Source organism: Dunckerocampus dactyliophorus, chromosome 3, assembly GCF_027744805.1.
Source record: "Dunckerocampus dactyliophorus isolate RoL2022-P2 chromosome 3, RoL_Ddac_1.1, whole genome shotgun sequence".
In the NCBI taxonomy this organism is placed as follows: Eukaryota; Metazoa; Chordata; class Actinopteri; order Syngnathiformes; family Syngnathidae; genus Dunckerocampus; species Dunckerocampus dactyliophorus.
Window position 1 is genome coordinate 7,826,561 of NC_072821.1, and position 16,187 is coordinate 7,842,747.

The following is a 16,187-nucleotide window of genomic DNA, read 5'->3' on the forward strand; positions in this document are numbered from 1 at the left end:
TACACTGCACATCTACACGGATGGACTTGATGGCAGCCACCCCCACCCCGTTGTCAGCTTTGCAGTAGTAGCGACCTCCCTGCACCCTCTGGATGCTCTCGATGCGCAGCGTCTCGTTGTAGATGGATGTCTCCTGGAACTTGTCTGAGGCGCTGCCAGCTGTCTTTGTCCATCGTATCTGGATAGGAGGAGAGAGGAGAACATGTCATTCAAACAGGCAATTAGAGGACAATAGAAGCCACAAATATATCAACTTGACCTCTGTCAAGTCGTAAAACAATAATAACTTAATAGCGTATAATAGCGTATAAGTGATACGTTTATAATAAGCGTATACGCAGAGACAGCAATAGTGTGTGAATAAACCCGTGACCTTGTGGAAGAATAGGGAATGGAAATGGAAAAATGTACCTAAAAAATTATCAGCTGGATTGTGAAAAAAATGTATCAGATCGATAGATGCTGTTTGGTTGTATCTTTAAAACAGGGGGTTTCAAAGTGCAGCACAGTCAGCCTTGCCCGACTATTGGAAAAAATGATTTCCTGCAGAATATTTCATGGTGTTTTCTGCTCACCCAAGGAACTAACAATCAATGCTTTTGAACATAGCTGAAGTTATCTTAGTAGATTTGAGAAATATGTTTTCTTTATTTTCTCAAGCTGCTCCTCCCCTGGAGCTTCACACTTTGAAATCCCCTGCTTTAAAAGATGAATTACTGTTTACAAAAGCAAAGGAAACTAGTCATTAAACACTCCTTTTGAATGTCTATGAGCAGAAAAGCATGACTCGATGAGGAAAAAAAACAGACAGGATGAGTGCAAACTGGTGATGAAGTCATTAGATTGTCTGACTCACTGATTAGAGTTTTTCCTTCATTACTTGTGGGGATAAAATCAGCCCGGTCCGTCGAGTGACACTAAGCGCTGCACTTGTGGTGTCCATGATGCTCAACTCAGACCATTTCTGACAAACTCTATATGGCTTTTCACGCTTTAATTATCCCATCAGGCCGCGAGGATGCTGCTCACCCGACAGCTCCGTGCCTAATCTACCGCACAAACGTACACTCAAGTGATACACGACAGCCTCATCAGTGTTTGACTTTTATTCTTACTTGCATGTGTGTGTGTATGTATGTGTGTGTGTGTGTGTGTGTGTGTGCATCCCATTAATCCCCATTAACCCTTCTATCGGTTATCAACCTCTATGAGGCTATCAGCCCTGTCCTGTAGAGGAGGTCACAGAGGATAATGGGCAAAAGTCACTGGTACAGTGTGTGTGCTACAGCTTTTCTCCTCCCATGTGGCGCCAGTTTACATGTTCACCCTTGTGTCGAGCACTGTGCAGATGTGTGTGTGTGTGTGTGTGTGTGTGTGTGTGTGTGTGTGTGCTAAAAAGCAGGTTATATGGATTAGCGGATTATCAGGGCCTGTGTAAACACTCCCTGTCTGTTGATTCAGCTCTGTTTGTGGGAGGGATTTAAATGAGGCACACTGCCATTGATCCAACCGGCCAAGGTGAGCAATGAACCAAACTCTGTCCGTTCACGCTTTAGTGGCTCCTCTGGTAATTCACACTTGTGAAAGTGAGGTGTTCATTGTTGTTCTTTTATAGTACTTCCAACAGAGCATTGGAAGTACTACAGACTATAAATGGTTGAAAGATGAGTAGAAAATTACCTCACAATACCAATGTGAATACATTTCAGAATATGAACTAATTGAATGTCATGTAGGTATTCATTGTCTGGAGCAACTGATGTTTTTCTTCGGGTTTGTTTGTGTATGCTGAAGGACATTTGTAAAAGCAAAAACACTTTTGCTTTCTGTGCAAGTATATTTTAGAGAGCTTCTAGTGCCCTAGCAACCCAGATGAACACCTCTCTCCCAGAATTTACACGTACTTGCGACTTCTAGAATTTTTAGAAGTAGAAGGGCAGATAAGACGTTTAGTTCTTAGGCTCCCCTGTTATGGAAACATGGAAATACACCCTCTCTCTATTTCAAAGTAAACTCAAAACTCACCTTTTTGCAGTTAAGGCCTTTAGTTATTAGGCTCATCTGTTATGGAACCATGGAAAAACATCCTCTCTCTATTTCAAAGTAAACTCAAAACTCACCTTTTTCTTCAAGCATATAATTAGCTGACCCCTTCCTCCTGATACACTGATATGTATCAGAGACACGCCTGTATGTTCCTTGGACTAAGATAAAGACTCTCCGGTTTTCTCACTTGATCTGCTCTCTGTTCGTCTAGTCTATTTTTCTATCTTAACCCAACCGGCCAAGAGAGGCGATCTCCCCACAGAGCCTGGATTCTGTTCAAGGTTTCTTCTCCCAGAGGCAGTTTTTATTTTATTTTAGTTTAGTTTGAATTCAGAAGTCTGTTATTTATTTGTGAATAATGACAGATTTGTTTTTTTTATGTTGGTTACTCAGAATATGCTGAAGTTTGTTAATTTCCTACATGCTGCTACTGGTGCACTTCACTTTTCCTGCTGGTTTTATTTCATGTTTATTTTAATTGTGGATTGTTGCAAATATGCTTTGTGTTAGTAGTACACACTGAGTAAAAATAAACTCTACCTGTATATATAAAAAAAATGTTGTATGAAAAACTATTGATCACAAAAAAAGATGCATCAATAATCGTTTTATCATCGCATCGCAGGCCTCTGAATCGTAATCGCACCGAATCGTGAGGTGGCCAGAGATTCCCACCCCTAATTGCTACAAAGGTTAACTTATTTTTTCACTTCTATGACAATTCCAAATGCAATACATTGAAAAGAGCAACATTAACTGTTTCTTTAAAGTTAAAAACAGTTTTTCAAATTGATTTTTAATATTTAAATAATAACAGCGGTTGTAATAATAACAGTTTAAGGGTCTGGCTCAAGATTGCATTTTTTTTTTAAACCAAAAAATATAAGAACAACACCACTGGCTAGCATATGTTGCCATTAATGGGTTAAAAGAACAGATTGAAAGGAAAAATATCTATATTATTCACAAATGCAAATTAAATTGAGTGGAAATTGTCGTTGGGCCCGAATAAGATGACTGATGATGTTCTGGCTGTCATGTCTGTCTCGTACATGTGAGCATTATATGGAGGTTGAACACTTGGTGTAGGGGTTATAACCTTTTCTAAGCCAAAGGTGCCTCAGAGGTGCAGGAGATCTATTGGCTGGTGTGTGGTCTGTGTGTGCGTGCGCCAGACTAAAAGAGAGCGATATAGAGTATATAACAGAGCGGTTGTCAGCTATGCGGCGGCTAGAGAAAAAGGTGGTGTGAGTTCCTCCGCCGGGGATGGCAGACGAAAGTGAATACAGTGGAGTGCTGATAATGTGAATAAAAGAGTTATCATGAATGTGATGCAGATGACAGCCAAGCAAAGAGAGTCGCTTTTGTCAGCCTGCGACACCCTCCAGCTGAAAGCCATCACCTGTATGCGCTTTCCTCCTCAGACCTTCTATTGCTCTTTCTCTTCTCTCGTTTCCTTCAACAAGTCCCATGTGGACATCTTTCAGTGCTATCATCTTTTTAATGTCTGGGGGCCTCTTTTCTTCTTTTTTGCCCTTTACAAAGTACAGCAAAGTCCAACTCTGTATTAGATCTTGAGTTGGAATACACTTCAAATTTAAATGATGCACATTCCAATAGACATACACACACATTTTGTTAAAAGACTTTTTTCTCTCTTTTAAAACAGCTCTTAACTTTGGGGTATAATGTGCTGAGAAGGTATGGCACCCCCTGGGAGATGGCTCAACATGAAGCAGCAGGCTTAGTTCACTGGTTCTGCATTCAGCTGTGATGTATTCATACATACGTTTCAATACGGAAATGAATGAAGACTTGTCAGAACATCGCGGTTGGGGGCGGTGGGGGACTAGCGAGGGACTGCTTTGTGTGTTAAACAACACCTTTTCCTGCTTAAACAGCTGCCAAATTCCCATAATGGCATCTTTGACACTACCCTGACGCATCATAACACTGCCCCGGTTACAATAACAACAGCAACAGATGCTACACTGAATGTGAAATATGCTGCATTTCTTAACTTGGTGTATGCTTACTTTATCTTAACTCTGATGTTAGACAAAAAGTCATTCCAGTAATGGAGGTATGCATTTCTCACTTTACCGCTTGTTTTTATGAAATCGACGGCGCCACCATGTCCCCAGTCAAATAGACGATATGATGAACACATTAACAAAGGCAGGCATGTAAATTTCCATTCGTGGTCACATCTGTTGTGAACATTACTATATACGGAATGATGTACACTTGAAAACCAACAATGCATAATTGCAAGTCATCACTGCCAAGAGTAATACAACTCCATATCTTATGTTGACTTCGAAGACAATATATCAGAATTTGTGTACAGTAATCCCTCATTTATTGCCGTTAATTTCTTCTTTAGAAATGGAATAATTTGGTAGTTAGAGCACAGGCCATAGAAAACCTGTGTATGACCAACATTATTAGAGCCCTCTAGACATGAAATAACAGCCCTACCTTTACACTCATATTACCCAATATAGTAGATATAATCGGAGGAAATAAGCCGTTTAAGACATAAATGAAACTTGTGTTCATGTGTGTTGCAATAAATGTGTTGCAATAAATGTGTGAAGTCACGTCGGAGGTTCAGAGTTCAGTTTTAGCTGGATTACGGCCGCAACAGTAGCCTGCGTTAATATCATTATTATTATGATTATCATGTTATTTTTATTGTGCCTGCAGTGAGATCATTCAAACCTGCAATAAAAGCCTGTTGTTCCGGGAATCAAGTCTGGTGCGTTTCTTTTACCTACTGACACCTCGTGACCAGTGGAGAATACTGCATATTGAATGTGTCTTCTTAATGCATTATACTTGTATTGTAGTTCAATTACGTATTTTTATGCTTTAAAATTCTTAAAACAATACTTAAAATGTGCTTAAATATGCATATTTTCTTTTAGGCCATATTCAACCACAAAAAGTGTGGTTGAAAAAACAATTTTTTGAAAAACTGTGATAGTGAAGCTGCAAAATTCGCCCGTGATGTAGCGAGGGATGTCTGTACTGGGGTTTTCAAAGGATGCTATACTCAACCTCCCCCATAAAAACACCTGCCATTCTCCTCTATTTTGCCTTTAACAGAGCTACAGGTAGCTCACCACTTTTTTTGACACCTCTCCTGATGCATCCCCCCAGGGATATTTAGACATTGTTTAAACCCTAGTCACCTCAGGGGTGCAAGACCAAACTTCTCCTTCAGCGTGCGCACCTCCCGTCTGACTCGCCGTTTTAAGAGTTAATCTCCCACATCGAAGGTGAGACTTTTAAGTCAGGAGTGAGGGAAATCCACCCATGTTTTAACAGCGTGCCGCTACATCCAGACTACGCACAATAGAGTAACCAGTGTATAATGTACGCAATACTGAACTTTATAGCTGCTCCACCTCTTTATGGTTTGTTGCACTTGGTAAGGACCTGAGTTAATTATCCATCTGCTAGCTTTCGGAGGGACCTGTTGAAACATAACCGCACCCACTCAACTTGTTTATATCACAGAAGACTCTGGTTGACACTTTTAAGATGTTACAAAGACAAAGAGTTCAATAGCAGAGTGGGCAAGTGCATATAAACTGTAAAATTATAAAAATTATAAAAACTTGCATAACTAGCCTTAAAGATGACACATGAACTCCAATTACTTTTATCTAGAAATTCATTTAAAAAAGCCTGCAGATGAGAAAATCTGCTCTTTTTATACACTCTGTGTCGAACGCTCCTATGTCTCCTTCCACTGAAAAGTCCCTTTACCGTCCAATGAGATGTCTTTTCAGGTGGAAATTCCCTCTCCTCTGCAGGAGACTATAAAACCCGTCGCATCCAATCAGACAATTTCCCTCTGCAGTGAATCAACACACACTTCTAAAAGATTCGTGTTGGTTCCGTCGCATCATCAAGACACTTCTAAGGAGTCTCATGATTTCCTCTTAGCAAAACATTTCCAAGAAATCATGTGCTTGTTTACAGCAAACCTTCTTTTAAAACATCATGAGCCGGAGCTCAGTCACTTGATACATTTCCTACATTGTTATGCTTCTTGGTTACATCAACATATGACATTTTGTTGCATCAACAACATACAGTAGGTCTACAGCATTTCTTATACATATGTCATTTGCACATCGCATACCAAATCATAGCACTATCACTTACTCAAGTTATGTTTCATTAATAATAATAATAATAATAATAATAATAGCCATTAAGATAGCGATCCGTAGAGCAAGAGGGTACCTAGTGTAATGTAATGTACGTGTGATGCGATCCTATTCATAGACACGCCTGCTGCATATAGCATGAGGTCTTGACTATTTTTATATCGAAATGTGGTTTGTGTTTCTAATGAAAAACAATGACCTCTTCTGCTTCCATCGGGAAAGTGCCAAACTTGATACAGTCGTCCTTCGCTATATCGCGATTTGAACATCGCATTATTGGTAAAAAAAAAAAAAAAAAGACTGAAAGAAGTTATATGTAGTATTCTGGTCACCAGTAATGTTACATTGATGAGACATGACGCTAAACTACATTACCTTCACACTGCATGAAGTCAGATATTGCATGTCCGACATGAGATGTTGAAAAAAAGTTCTCCTTCCATTCTGTGTCGAAGTGGTAAGTTTTTGGATTCTTACTTTGTCCTTTCTCCCCACTCTGTTTGAAACACTTTCTTAAATTTAGAATAAGTACATTGGAGAGGCTAACTAGTTAGCTCGGGAGCTGGCTTTGCTATTGGCGGCCGTTGCTATTGGCTGCAGTGATCCTGGAGCCTGCGCAATGTGGTGTAAACAAAATAATAATAGGAGTGTAAAGCTGACTATGGGGTGTTATGGGGTGAAATTCACTTATCACGGTCGGGTGTGGAACCAATTAACCGTGATAAACAAGGAGCAACTGTATAACACTAGTCCCATTGTTGAGTACAAGATCACCAGACATATTGGGAAAGTACCAGGCTTGTTTGTCCCTGTCTGCCGAGACGTAGATGGGACATAGATTCCTCAGCGTACGAGTCTGTCATTTGTTCGCTGACTGGATACACTGACTATTTGCAGGTGTAAGTAAGCTTTCACGAGTATATGTCTTCTTCGGGCGTTGCGGCCACCATGTGTGATGCAGATTGAGACTTATGTGGATGACTTTCTCCAACGCTGCAGACAGACGTACAGTGTTCCCTCGTTTATCGCGGGGTATATGTTCCCAAAATAGCCCGCAATAAGTGAAATCCGCAAAGTAGCCAACTATATTTTTGTACAATTATTATATATTTTTTAAGGCCGTAAAACCCCTCACCATACACTTAATGCACTTTTCTCAGACAGGCATTAACATTTGATCACATTTCTCTCCTGTTTAAACACTCTTAAAGTTCAAATTTTCTTTGAATTTGAATGTTCAATTTACAAGATTGGACACAAGAAATTAAGTGACTCACTCCTCTGATTGTGGCTTTTCCTGGCGCCACTAGGCTGTAGCGTTTTTGTATCCTTGTTAGAAAAATATTCCACCTCGTCGTCCTCCATGAACCGAAGACAGTATTCCAGGCGCACTAGCGATCATACAACAGGAAACAGGCAGTCCTGCAGAAGGCGACTGATTGACAATAATCTACGTCAGAACTCAGAACACAATGGGCGGGTTCTCCCTTAGCCAATCAGGACTGTTGTGGTTGTATACATACTGCGATGAAGTGGACATGTCTGGACACGTCTTCAAATCACATGAGTATACAACACCCTCTACTGGTAGCAGTAGTAAATACAATAACAGACCCATGCAACAGAGCACCGATAGATCACTCTAACACACCACAAGGATGCAGACCACAATGTGTGTTCATATGCTGTTAAAAAAAGTGCCTTTTAAAATAATCTGAGAAAGAGCAAATCCATGAAAGGTGTACCGCGATGTAGCGAGGGAACACTGTATTTTCTATTCTTCCTTTCACCTCGTTCTTGTTCACAAATGTTAACGTTGTATGTAAATGCACAAAGGTGAGGTTTAATAACGTTAGCTCTGGCGCAGTAACAAGCCTCATGTTGAATTAATTTCCTAAATGATTTCTGTACGTTATGTGCCTTTGTTTTCATAATTATTACGTTTACATGTAACATTAGTTGCATTATACTGGTAATTTCCATGTTGCTGCAGACCAAAGCACAGCAAAAATCATAAAGATCACAGTTCACCACATTTTAGAACACAGAACACAAAACTGCCAGGAAATACTCCTCTCAAACCCTCTCCGATTTAAATTAGCAGCCTACTGTATGTGTGCATTTGAAAAATGTTTTTTATTATGTCATATAATATGTTTAATCATATATGAAAAGATGTTTCATTGTGTGATTTATGTTTTTTAAGTGTGCAGGAATGGGGTACCTGACTTCTAGCTGGATCTCTGAAGGGGTATGCGACCACGGCTCTAGAAATAAAGTCTGAAAAAGACAGGTCATCTTAGATTTGAGGTCTACTATTTAGTCTTATGTACTATTTATTTTACTGTATTTTTTTCATTGCAATCTCCTTGAATATGTCTATTTTTGTCATTGGTTGCAGGTTAGTTTTTTTTTTGTTTTTTTTTTTACAAAAGGCCTTGAAAAAGTCTTTATATTCAGGGTCGCTTTACATTTGGGTCAATACCGCACTTGAAACAGTCAGTAGTTGATTGAAACAATCTTTCCTTTAAAGCCTTGATGCTAAAACTTGCTGCCTATCGTCAGCCTTTCCTGTAGTGTTCCTGCTAAGTGGTTTGTGTGGTGCCTTTCCAAACCATGTAGCATGGCGGGGTCCTGCTGCTTATGCTAACTGGCGCTACCAGATGACCTGACACTCCAGACACCATTTCAACATTAGCTTGGAGGAACTGGCTGTCGCGATAATGAATGTGTCACCAGTCGACACCATTAGGTCTTAGCCTCTGCAGTCTTACGCAGCACCACTGAAGTGAAGGTTAACTTTAAGAAATATATTTCTTTGAGAGCTCAATTGCTGCCGGCAAGTAATGATTTCAACTGACGCAGTAGTGGCAGACAACATTTAGCATGTTTTCCATAGCCGATCAACGTGGTCCACATACTGTATGCCCTGCATGCTACACCATGTGCTGTATTGATCATGTAGTAAAATGACACTGTATTGGAAGATCATAAATCAACCTTTTTATGACGGCCAACTCCATAAAACCTGGTCCAGAGGCACCAAAAGGCTGAGGACTGTCAACACATCAACATCCATCCATCCATCCATTTTCTATTCCGCTTCATTAGGGTCACGGGTAAACTTTGGGCGAGAGGCGGGGTACATCCTGGACTAGTTGCCAGCTACCAATCACACTCACACCTATGGACAATTCAGTCTCCAGTTAACCTAACATACTTTATACATGGCTTTGGAATGCGCGAGTACCTGGAGAAAGCCCGAGAACGCACAGGCAGAAGACGTAAACTCCACGCAGGCATGACCAAAGGAGATTCGAACACTCGTTCTCCCGACCGCGCAGCACAACATGCTAACCACTAGTCCGCCGTGCAGCCCCACATCGGCATCACTTCTCATATGTTCTTTTATTTGCGTATTGCGTATTTATGTTCCCTAAGCATCATACCTTTTCTAATCTTTCCCTGTGTGTCTCACTCCCTGATTCCTTCTGACATTCTGTCCCTACATGTAAAAATATCTGTCTTGCCAAACACACATACACGCACAGCTTCTTGTCTGTGAGGTGCTCACTTCTCTCGTCAGAGTGACACATCACAACAGGATCCAGCAGATTTTGCCCCAACTGCTGTCAGACCTATTTGCCGTGCTGTCCAAAGTGCAAGCTGTCAACACCAGTAAATAACACGTGGGAGACCATAACAGTGAATTAGCATTGACTGGAGTCAATAGAAAGGAGGCAAAGACAGTTTTGGCATCACTTTGCTCTCTGTCTTCATAGCAGTGACTGGAATGCAATGGAGTTATATAAAATCATTTCATCTTGCTTTTTGTTAGCATTTATGTATAATCCTTATGGGTCTCACAGTCTACTTGCTATCTTGAGATATAAATCAACAAATATAGACAATTAAGTTAAATTAGTGTTGTGATTATTATTATTAATATTAGAGAATTAGAATGTTAGCATTTGTATGCACCTTCAATGAGATAGTCCCTGACTACTAGGTATTAGGCATACAGTAATCCCTCGTAATTGGTTAATATGGATAAGTCAGTTTCCACGAAGTAGAATTTCTTCTTCATGAATTGAATATTTTTGTAGTTAGAGCACAGAACACCTGTTTATGACCTTCTAAATACAGTTTTTAACACTTTAGACCCCAGTAGACATGAAATAACACCCTCATAGTCACCTTTACACTCAATTACCTAATATAGTAGATATAATTTCACTTAAATAGGACCTCATCCAAATTTACACTCCTGCGCGGACATTGAGGTCTGTTTGAAGGCCAGCTCCAACTGGTGGTGCCCAAGACGAGACTTAAGACCAGGAGAGACCGGGCCTTTCCCGTAGTTGGCCCAAGCTATGAAACACTCTCCCCCCTTATGTAAAAACGGCCCCCACAATTGAAAGCTTTAAGTCTCATCTTAAACCCCACTTCTATCCACTGGCTTTCAACTCAGCGTGGTCCTCTGTGTCTTTTATTCTTTTCTTAAGTGGTTTTATTTATTCTAGTTTTAATCTTATTTATTTTTACCTACTCCCTGTATTTATTGCTTTTATTGTTTGACTTCTTGTTTTAAATATTTTACTGTTTCTTTGTTTTTATTTCATCTTTTAGTTTTTAACTGTAGTCATTTCTACTTTTACTTCTTACTATTTATGGTTTTACTAGTCTGTGCAGCACTTTGGAAACAGGGTTTATAAAATGTGCTATATAAATAAAGTGGACTGGATAGTAAAAAATAAGCCGTTTAAGACATAAATAATACTCATGCTCGTGTGTGCTGCAATAAATGTGTTCCAGGATGTGTGGTGGACAGGAAGTGACGCCAGGGGATGTCAGAGTTTAGTTTTAGTTTGGCATGGGTTATGGTCACAATAGTAGCCCATGTTATTATTCTGATTATTGTTATTATGATTCTTATGTTATTATTATTGTGCTTGTGGTGAGATAATCCTTCAATAAAAGCTTGTTGTTCCAGCGAGCAAGTGTGGTGATAGTCTCACTGAACGTGAATGTTCTTTTACCAACACCTAGTGACCAGCATAGCATACAACATTCACAATTTGAATGCATCTTCTTAGTGCTTTGCACAATGTAAATCTAGCAGGAGGGTTTGGGGTTTGGAGGGGGAGGCTCGAGCCAGCGTAGCGGATGGTGACGCCTCAGTGCAGCAGCATAGTCCAGGCTTTTTTAGAGGGTCAGAAATTTACATTTTTATGGGCGTCTCAATTACTCTCGTTTATGTGGTATTCACTTGTGGTCTCGGTAGGTAGCCCTCACGAATAGCGGGGACCTACTGCCTTGCATAAAACATTACTCAATGCTTAAGTTGCAATACTTTTACATACAAACTTAACATTATGATACCAAAATGCTATTATGAAAACCTAATGTCGTAACGCTAACCTGTGCACTGATGATGGACACTTCCATGCAAGGTAGCTTGTAATTCAAGGACATATCAACAAAGTCAATGGGGTCTATGGGGGTCGAAACCCTTGATCACCAGTTAATCCGATTAGATACATCCATTTGCATATCTGACAAGGTAATTAAAAGTCGATAATCTAGCAGTTTTGCAAATGATTGCAGAACAAATAACAGAAGCAGGATCAAGAAGCAAATCTACAGCTGACCAACAGATTCTTAGTGTGCATCAGATTACCAGTTTATGTGCATTAATTTAAAATGTCCTCCACTGATCTGTAGATTCGAACTTAGCTCATGTTTATGTTTAGTGTAATGCACCATTACAACAGAAGCAAATACAGTATACGTCCCAAGTAATCGACCCCTCTTTGATTGAACTCTCGCAAAGCCCAGCGCTTTCCTGCCGTGTTACAAAGCTGAGAATCCTTTATAGTCTCCCTTAGTAAACCAGCAAAAGCTTTGCTGTGCCTGTTGCCTACTTTTTCTTTTACGGTTTTGTTGATGTAACGCCAGCGGAGTCAACGATACAGTGCTTTATCCATCCAGCTGGCTCACTCACCGTGAATAGGCTTAAGATGGTAATCCTGTTATCGGGGAATACTACTTGGCGCAGGCACAGAGCCACACACAGACATCCAAACACGTACGCACACACATGCACAAACACCGACTGCATGGAAGCACAGCGGCTGCATAATCTACTGTGAGCACAAGTGTGGAAAAGCAAAAGTAGGGTGTGAAAATAAAATAGTTGCAGGTTAAGATACTGGATAATGAATGTTGATATTGCAAATGAAGGTTAATTGTCTTTGCTGACTTTTTAACCAATCCAAGACTGGATTTACAGTCATGGACAGAGGTTATAAGAATGACACAAATATTAATTTCCACAAAGTCTGCTGTCTCTGTTTTGATAATGGCAATTTGCATATAGTCCAGAATGTTATGAAGAGTGATAAGATGAATGGCAATTGCAAAATCCCTCTTAGTCGTGAAAATGAACATAATCCCAGAAACACCCGCTATTGCATTTCAGCCTTGCCACAAAAGGACCAGCTGACATCATGTTTGTGATTCCCTGGTTAACATAGGTGAGAGTGTTGACAAGGACAAAGGCTGAAGATGACTCTGTCGTACTGACTGAGTTAGATTTAAAAGGAGAAGTGTGCTTGAAATTGTTGTTTCTCGTCTGTTAACCATGGTTACCTGCAAGGAAACAGGTGCAGTCATCATTACTTATCACAAAAAGGCCTTCATCGGCAAGGATATTGCTGTTGGTAAGATTGCAACTAAACCAACCATCAAAATCACAACTTTATTTCACTGGTATTTTATAGGTTTGTATTTACCTATGACAGCAGTACGACTACATTTTGTTATTGTTTTTTGTCAAACTTTAAATGCACTTTAAAAGACAGGCTACCACAGATGTAATACAGATACAGATACTGTATCATCAAGGTTTTGTAATCATTAGACAAATGGTCAATGACTTATAGCCAATTAGTCACTAAGTCCTACACCTGCAAAGACATTCTGCTTTGGCGGCCACATTTTGTAACCAAGCTTGCTCAAATTTGACAGACATGTGATTGTCAGTAGGCGTGTACCAAATTGTGTCATGATTTGGCTAAACACTCTTAAGTTGCAGTGAGAGTTTTTGTAGAGCGCACTGAGCTGCTCGAGTCGATCAGTCAATCCGACTTATGGGGTCAAACTTTGGGCTTTGATAACAGCGCTACAATGTGTTGTGTTTTCCTGCAAAATAATAGCATAGACAACACACTAGTGGTGCATAGTTCGACAAATTTGCACTCTTTTCTGTGCAGGAGTAGAAGCATTAACTTACACAAACAAATATGTACATACAGACACGAAAAATTAGGTAACACCCACATTGAGACTTTTACAGCAGAATATTCACATTATGTTCATGTAAACCCATCTTTTACGTAGAGTAATACAAGTTTACCATGTTGCAGCAAAGGTGGGACAGCCCGGCGTTCAATAAAACTGACTCGATGATATTGAACACGCCTTCCCTCTCTTTAACCTTGTCATGCAATACAAATGACCGCATTGGTCATTCTGCTACTGTAATATGAGTCCAGAGCTGTGATAGCATTACAGGAAGCAGAGGAATCATCCTTTTTTTAGGATGATGTAATGCACAGGCAAAAAGTGACAGAAACCGCCCTGTTGGATATGTGACACAGTACAATATATGAGTGATGCTAATTAGCATAGTGATGGAAAAATACTTCCTAATTAAAGTGTCAGTGATGATACACAACTGAACATACACTCTATTACATTTAGACGTACCCTCAATAAGTCTCAACGCAGCAATCCACACTTTAATATAGAGTGTATGTTCAATTGTTTTCGACTTCCTGGTATGTCGACATTTGGACCTCATCCTTTATTATTTTAAGCCGGAGAGAGGTGTCTGTGCAAAGTGTGTTACCACAGCAGCAGACACTCTGGAGACAAACCGATATATACCGACACACTATAGAGGAGTCCATCACAGGACAGGCACTTGCCGCCCATAATATTCAGTGTCTATGCTTTTTTTTACTAAACTAATTTTATTCATGAACCTTCGATGTGTCAAGTAGTCAAGGAAGCAGTTGCCAAGACTGTGTAACTCACATTTTAACACCTTCATTAACGCAGAAGTTCTACCTTAAACTGAAGTGTGAAGTAAAAAAAAAAAATCATATATATGTGGATTTTGTACATTTTGAACATTTTGAAATTGCCCTGATCATAGCTAAAAACTAGAATACAGTATAAGTGTCTAAGGCCAAACTATGCCAAGGCAACAAGTGGTGCTATATATTCTAACTATAAGACGATTATAGCCAATCAGGAGCCTCAAGTAAGTCACATCTGGAAAAGACATGTTTCTAAATCCAGGCAATGGAACTATAGATTTGAAAAGTATATTATAACTTATGTAAGACCATGCACACTTGAGTTAGCTTCAATAATGCATCTTCAAAGAAATGTTGAAATCAATTTTTTATCATTAATTTGATTTGATACATTATGCACTGAGAAAATCAGCAGAAATTCCCTCACATTTAATAATTTTAACTGAGGGATGTTATACAAGTCCTATGGCATGATCTGGCTAACAATCATGATAGGTAAGATGACCAAACGTCCTGTTTTCCCATGAGATGTACTCTTTTTACGTCCTTTTTTTTGTTGTTTTTTTTTTAGAAAGTAATTTAAATGCCCTCGTTTCGGATCCTGTAAGTAAAACGTAACATTTTTCATCATGCTACTGTAAGAGCGTGAACATTCATGAATATAACTTAAGCAAAGCAAGATTTTACGTAATTCTGCTTGAAAACAAACAACTGTGTCCCAACTATATATGCCCTTTGTTTGCTGAATAATATACTACAAGCAAACAATCCAAATATGCTAAGCAGATGTTCCATCGTTGCCCAACTGCTTATTAGAAGCACATAACCTTGGCGGACCTTTCTTAACTGATGTATTTTTACCAGATCAGGAAAATCTGAGGTCAAGCATGCAACAGTGAACATTATGGAGACATTTTCCCAGCTTAACTTGGCTTGTGTCTCTCGCTTATTAGTCCTTTACACCGTGCACTATTCATCACAAGCACTTTGCTCTCTTTAAACTTCTTAATTAGAAGTTTTATCTTTAACACATGCAGCACTGCCCTTGCCAAATAAAAAAAAAAACCACCCATGTACTCTACCCATGATGTAATGTTCAACATCCTCTTTTAAGTTGAAATTTTACAAACGCACCACTATATTGATGAGCAAGATTATAGGAAACATCCAAATAATGTTGACAAGCGTTATAGAGGGCTTCGACCTGCGCTTGGGCCTTGGTCTAGGTCTGTGCTCTATTATATATATATTATATATTATAGATATATCTAAGCCATTGTAGCAGTCCAGTTCAGTTCAAATGGTAAATCCTGACCAGGGTGCATTAGCTACATACTGTAAATACGAGGGCTGTCAAAAGATTAAAAATTGTATTTGTAATAATGACAGATTTCCTATGAATTAATCGTGATTAATCACCATTTCCAACTATGTCATCGTTATCTAACATTAGTAACGACAGATACTCTATTTTCCGGACTATAAGTCACACTTCTTTTTATGGTTTGGCTAGTCCTGTGACTTATACTCCGGATATGTTTTTTTTTCACACTGACAGCCACCACGAGAGGGCGCTCTAGGCTTTTGTGCCAGTATCTGCTATACCTATACCAATCCTGTACCACAGAAAATTTACAATGTAAACATCAACTTATAAAGACAACTGAGAGACGGAACACAAATGGCACCAAAAAGAAAATCGTATTCTGCAGGTTAAGTTGTTTAGGCTGTAGTTACCTGAATAACTGTTAATATGTTACGTTAACATACCACCTATCCGCGTTACGTGAACAGATGCCTATTTAGCCTGTTGTTCTCAATTTTATTGTTATTACTATAACTTGCCTTTCAA

General features: G+C 39.4%; 1 protein-coding gene across 5 annotated transcripts in view; it reads right to left on the reverse strand.

The window, feature by feature from the left end:
• Positions 1-16,187, reverse strand: part of LOC129178146 (MAM domain-containing glycosylphosphatidylinositol anchor protein 1) — a 214,328-nt gene that overhangs the window by 124,875 nt on the left and 73,266 nt on the right. For all 5 annotated transcript variants that reach the window (XR_008569757.1, XR_008569758.1, XM_054770068.1 and 2 more), the window contains exon 4: positions 4-178. Coding sequence is in view for 3 of the 5 variants with exons in the window: in XM_054770068.1 (XP_054626043.1) it covers positions 4-178 (175 nt within the window). In the remaining 2 variants the exon portion in view is untranslated. The remainder of the gene's footprint in view (positions 1-3; positions 179-16,187) is intronic.